Source organism: Chrysemys picta, chromosome 12, assembly GCF_011386835.1.
Source record: "Chrysemys picta bellii isolate R12L10 chromosome 12, ASM1138683v2, whole genome shotgun sequence".
Classification (NCBI taxonomy): domain Eukaryota; kingdom Metazoa; phylum Chordata; order Testudines; family Emydidae; genus Chrysemys; species Chrysemys picta.
In genome coordinates, this window is record NC_088802.1 from 50,302,376 (window position 1) to 50,308,662 (window position 6,287).

Sequence of the window (6,287 nt, forward strand, 5' to 3'; positions counted from 1 at the left end):
TGAATGTTTAAACTCCAACAACCCAATTTCTTCTATATGTGACTTTGCAGGTGCAAATACCTGTGCAAGTAAAATTTGATTGCTCACATCTTCAAAGCAAAAGGGGACCACAGTGTGAACAATGTAGACAAATATTAGTGGACGTTTATCTGCAATATTTGCCCAGCTCTCAACACGTTACTAGATGCTTTACTTTTGTACAAAGAGGCTGATCTAGGGCCAATTGAAGTCAAGGTAAAAAACCTCCCAATGGTTTCAAGGGAAGCAGGATTAGGCATCTAATTATGAGATTCTTTAAAGATCAAGGTGAAATCTTGGCTCCACTTAAGTCAATGGCAAAAATCCCATTGATTCCAGTGACGGCAGGATTTCACCTCAGATATGACGGCCCCAATCCCGCAAACTGTGCTGAGCAATTCTTGATGGGTGCTGAGAGGAACCTACTTTTCCAATGAACGTAGAGCCTGGAGGTCAGAAGACCAAACTCGGCCAGGACCTCAAAATTTGGCCCCATGATTTTCAAGGGGAGTTGAGGACGCTCCGCCTCGCTCAGGCTCAGACCCACATTTTCTACAGGTAATTTAAAAAGAAAAACCAGGTCACGTGTGGGGATCCTTTAAGGAATTGCAAAACAAAGCATCTGTATTGCCAGTCAAACCAGGGCAGGTTTCAAACGGCTGTGAGTCTGCCATGTTTTGACTGAAAAGCATTTTTCTTCTGAGACCAATGCCACGTATTGCCTAAGTAATGATTCATCAGGTAGCAAAGCGGGCCACTGCCAGAGAAAAACTAGCTTCCCCCAGAACCTTTTACATCAGGAGCGGAGCGGCGAAGATTACAACAGGTTAAAAGTGCTTCTAGCGAGGCCACAACTAAGGGGAAAAAAATCGACACTGGAATCACTGCCCGGCTCTGAAGGATCGCGGGTCCGGTCTGAGTGCGGGTAAAGTTTCCCTTCCCCACAACCTGCCGAGGCACCAGGCGGAGTCGAGATTTCAGCGGCACATCAGCCAGATGTGATGCCACCGGCTGCCTTCCCCACAGCCCGGTGCTCAGGGCGCTTGGCTGCCGGGGGCTGCTTCCTTTCTGGGGGGGCTTTCCCAGTCTGCCGCGCTAACCCCCCCTGAACAGCCCCGCGCCCCTTTAGGACAACAACGAGCCGAGTTGGCCGAGGAGCCACCCCTGGCCGGAGCGGGGACGAGACGTCCTGACCCCTCTGGGGGCTTTCGCTTGTAACTGGGGCGCGGGGGGGGGGGGGGGTCTTGTTAGTCTGATTCAGATCCCATTGTTTAGCGGTGCAGCCCCTCGGGGCCGGTTCCCGGTCTCTGGGCGTTTGCGGAGCGCACACTGCAGGGGCTTCAGTAATGGTCCGCAGGGTCAGTCCGGAGAGAAACTAGGACCCCCCCCCATGACTCCCCCAGATGAAAGGGCGGGTCCCACCACACCAGCCAGGCGCCCAGCCGTGCTTGCCCTTCTCTCAGCGGCACCAGCCTGTGTGCGCCCAGGAGCGCGGGGCTCGGAGCGGGCAGCTACCCCGGGCAAGGCATCCCCATCCGAGGTCGGGTTCCCATAGCAATCGCCGAGAGACCGGTTACCTAGGCAACAACCTCCTCCTCCTCCTAGCCCGAGGCGGAGAGTCCGGCTACGTCTAGGGTCTGGCTGGCCGGGGCAGAGCCCAGCTAGGGACCCAGCCTGGTCTGTGCAGCCAGCCTGGGCCGGGAAGTTACTTTCCTGCATCTTTGCTTCCTTCCCTGCGCTCCCACCCAGCCCCACCCCCTGCCCCCAGCCCGCAGCCCCAGCCCGGGCCGTACCTTCCAGGCAGCAGATCCGCCAGAGCCCGGAGTGCGTGAGGTCCCCCTTCGCCTTGCGGGGCTGGCTCTGCGGCTCCTCCATGCTGAGGTTGGTCCCGTTGCAGATGTGGGCGCTGGAGTAGAGCCAGTAGTCGGTGCCGATGGCGATGGCCATGAGGCTGAAGGCGGCGAAGGCTCCCACCGTGGTCAGCAGCATCTGGACCCCACGGTCACACCACACCATGGTGCTTCATAGCCCCCCGCGCCGGCTCAGGGGGCAGCAATGGACCGAGGCAAGGCGCTGCCTTCCCCCCACCAGCACCGCCCGCCCGCTGCGGCTTCCCCCGCCTGCCATCCACCCAGCCCGGGCCTGGGGGGGACAATGCCCCAAGTCTTCCTGGGGAGGGGCTCGCCTCCTCCCCGGTGCACAGGGGACAGCGAGCCCGGCGGGAGAAGCTAGACCCCCCGCCTTCCTAGCCCCGGGTCCCCCCTCCAGCCCACAGCCGCCAAACTCCGCGGAGCAGCTTTCTGAGGAAGCAGAGGGGGCTTCGGCGGCGGCGGAGGCTCCGCCTCTCCTCGCTGGACCACTAGGTAATTCTCAGGCTGGGGCGGGGGGGCGCAGACCGAGCTTGGCCAGGCACTAGCGAGAAAGCCCCAGACCAGCTCCTGGGGGCCAACCAGGCGCCCTCGCTGCCGCGGGAGAGGCGTTGTGGAAGCTGGGTGGCCCCCGTGTTCCAGGCACCGCCAGCCCCCTGCCTGGAGCATTCGCCCTCCCCTGCAGGCGCCTGCCCCTGGTCCTCAGTCCTCCCCCCAAGCCTGCTACTCATGGGCGGCGTATGTGGAAAGAGAGCGACCCCCCCCTCCCAGGTCCCCGACATCATCTCCTGGTGGGCAGGGGTGGAGGAAGGGTAGTGCATGCCCAGGGATCCATTCCCTGAGCCAGGGAGAGGGAAGGAGCTATCCCCTGGGCGGAGGAAGTGGGGAGAGATGTGCAGGGAATCCCTGGGAAGACAGTGACTAGGGGAGACATAGTCCCCTGGGATCCTGTTTCTCGGTGAGAGAAGATGGGTGGGGAAAGCACCATAGGTCAGGCATCTCTGTCTCCCTGCTGCCATGCCCCCAAGGAGGGAGAAGATGGAGAGGAGAAAATCCATTCTCCTGCCAGGCGGAGAAGAGCGGAAGAGACACCTCCACCCAGGGACAAGAGTCCATCCAGGGAGAGAAAAGACAACAATTTCTTGGAGCAGAAGAGTGTTAAAAAGGGGGCACCCACAGCTGGTAAACACACCCCGGGGGAGGGAGGATGGGAGCTGTAGGGGTGGAAATGCCCAGATCTCGGTGTAGCAACCCTGCAAAATCTGGATCTGGCACCTCAGTCCTGCTGGATCCAGCTAGGTTTTGGTCCCAACCCCTCAAATTCCAACGCCTAACCAGAGAATAGGTTTGGCTGCTCCCATTGTACCAAAAACATCTGGACCCCCAAGGCAACCCACCACGGAAGTGCCACATTTTCACTGCCTCAATAGAGAACAAGTTTTGCCGCTCCTACCAAGCCTTAAAAATTCCCACCCTGATGCAGTCCCATGCAACAGCTCCACAAAACCTCAGATCTGGCATCACTTCACAACAGTCAAAATGTAGGCTCGGATTACAGCGAGGGGCCACTTGTCTGGGTGGGGATTGTAAATTCTTTGAGACAAGGACCATGTGTTCTTTTATTTTTGTTCTGTAGCTAACATATAGTGGGTCTTACCTGTAATATTAATACATTATAACTATACTATTAAACTGGATGGAAATCTTATCTAAAAAAAACACAATGACGCTTTCTGCCAAGAAGGAACGATAGAGACAAGATGGGTGAGGTAATATCTTTTATCAGCGCAACTTCTGTTGGTGAAAAAGACAGTCTTTCCAGTTTACACAGAGCGCTTCTTCAGGGAAAGATGTGCTTTAGGGAAATTGATTTGGGGTGAAGTTCATTTCAGTTGCAGAGGATTTCAAAGATAAAGGGAACACATTTTGAACACAGAAAGCCTATTGATTTAACAAAGAATCTTTCCTATTAGCTGCTTCAGTTTAGAACTGTGGGCAGGAGAGATTTCAGACTCTCTGAACCTGACCTTTTGGAAAGGGATTCTTGCAGCTTGTCTACATGGGGGGTAGTGATGCCAGTGTAATTATACCACTATAAGTCCCCATCTGGACACTCTTCTGTTGGATTAAGAATTTCCACGGGGAAGTTGTAGAGATATAATTATAGCACTATAAGTCTGCTGGTAAATTTCTCCATGTGGACAAGCCCTTATTCTATGATCAAGCACAAAACAACATTATAGGTGCATATTCTGGTTCCTATTTTCTTTTGGGGAATGGGAGTGGATCAGGATGTGAAAATGTTTTCTCCGGAAGAATGCTGATGGGAGAAATGCCGAAACACCTTTTCACCATGCTACCACTGTTTCCCTTTCCCGTGTCTGATCATAGTAAGCGCTTCAGTCCTGCCCCTCCTTTCTCTGAATGACGAGTCAGATGACTGGAAAGCAATGCTGATCGGTTGATATGTATTTGTGTTGAGTGAATGTGGCAGCACTAGTTTTGTGTGTTTGAATTAGGGTGTGGGAGGACGAGAGCGACAAACCTCCAGAAATATAGGTCTGATCTAGTGCAGTTCATTTAGATGCTTGCAGGTATTTCTGGGTGAGATTCACAACTGTATTGATTTACTGGGTGTTAGGAACTTAAGTAGCTTTGTGAATCCCCATCCTTTGTGACTGCATTGTTCAGGGTTCCAACGTTGAACTGTATTTCAAAAGGTCAGTGTGTTTTTTAAAGAAAAATTAAAAAAACATCTTTGATTAAGTAGATTCTAGAGAGTTCTTTCATTTATGATGTCTGTAAGGGAAGTACTTAGGAGCTCTTAATCCTGGAGGTTATTCAGTCTCCTCTATTCTACCTTTTGTGACATCCACATTGAAGTCAGTGTGAATTTGAATCAAAATGTGGGAGCAAAGTTTGCACTGAAATGAATACAGAATGTCTGCCTTCCTCTGCCCACAGCCGAGTCCTTAGAGATTTAAAGGGGCAGTAGATAGAAGAAAAAGACAAAACAATATTTGTATTACACACAAAAATGACATGAAGAGAACATGATTGAGCCTGCAAAATCAAGCAATCAAAAGTTAGGAAATGCCAGAATTAAGGTTGTCTATTCAACCTTAATTTGGCCCCTTTGTTCATATGCATTATGATACAGTCTTTAATTACATGATCACATACTTCACTTTACATACTTAATAGTGTTCTTTTAGTATAGGTTTTGATTGCTTTATGAATACCAGGTAGCTGGCATTTACACAGTACTCTGACACTGTGAGCAGTACTTTCGATTGAAATCAGTTGGGTTTTGTCTGAATAAGTAATGAGTAAGAGCTTCAGGACTAGCTAGCTCTCAATCACTTCTTTAAGTACAGATCACCTGGTTCTTCTTCAGCACTTAGCCAAACAGTCGGCCATAGCGATCGTTCGCCATTTGGTCCGTTCCTGTGCAGCCACAAGGGCTTGAGCGGTCAAGAGTCCAACATCAGAACCGATTTGACACACCCATGTGTTGGGGGTCTGCCTCTGAGCCGCCTCCACGACTCGATTGGTGGAATTTTATCCCAGATGTTACAAGCCACCCACAGAATGATGTTTGCCAGAACGTCTTGTGGCATTCTTGCAACAAGTCCGAAAAGTGTAAGATGCCGTCGGCGGACAATAGCCCCAGTAGTCTGTAGACCAGAGCCACTGTAAACATCTGCTTTACAAATGACGTCATTCCACTTTATGCCCAATAGACGACGTTGGCATTTTGTGTGGAAAGCCTCCAGCTTTGCCCTGTCTGAGCGGCACAATGTCCACGTTACTCAACCGTGCGACAGCATGGAGAGGTTATAGATCAACTGAATGCATTGAAATGTAGTTCAGAGACGCTGGCTAAGTACACCAGGGTTTTCTCTGCCACTAAACAGTTATTATTTGTATTACCATAACACCTAGGAGCCCTACTAATGGAGCAAAACCCATTGTGTTAGGTGCTGTACAAGCACTGAACCAACAGACAGTCCCTGCCCCAGAGAGTTTACTATCTAAGATAAGAAACATATGGATACAGATGAATAGATAGGGGAGTGCAAAGAAACAATAAGACAAAATAAGGGAGGGCTCCGAGTTACTACAGAGAATTCTTTCTCAGGTATCTGCCTGGTGGGTCTTGCCCACATGCTCAGCGTCTAACTGATCGCAATATTTGGGGTCGGAAAGGAATTTCCCCCGGGGTCAGTTTGGCAGAGACTGGGGAGGAGGGAGGGGTTTGCCTTCCTTTGCAGCATGGGGCCTGGGTCTCTTGCAGGTTTAAACTAGTGTAAACAGTGAATTCTCTGTAATTGGAAGTCTTTAAATCATGATTTGAGGAAGACAGCAGTGACTCAGCCAGAGGTTATGGGTCTATTAGAG

At 51.3% G+C, this 6,287-nt stretch overlaps 1 protein-coding gene across 1 annotated transcript in view; it reads right to left on the reverse strand.

Annotated features, from left to right (window-relative positions):
• The window catches only part of CACNG4 (calcium voltage-gated channel auxiliary subunit gamma 4), a 63,162-nt gene extending 58,754 nt beyond the window's left edge, over window positions 1–4,408 (reverse strand). Inside the window, exon 1 of the mRNA XM_005282933.4 lies at window positions 1,812–4,408. Within this exon, the coding sequence (XP_005282990.1) occupies window positions 1,812–2,034 (223 nt within the window). The 5' untranslated portion in view covers window positions 2,035–4,408. The remainder of the gene's footprint in view (window positions 1–1,811) is intronic.
• Between the last annotated feature and the right edge of the window lie 1,879 nt (window positions 4,409–6,287).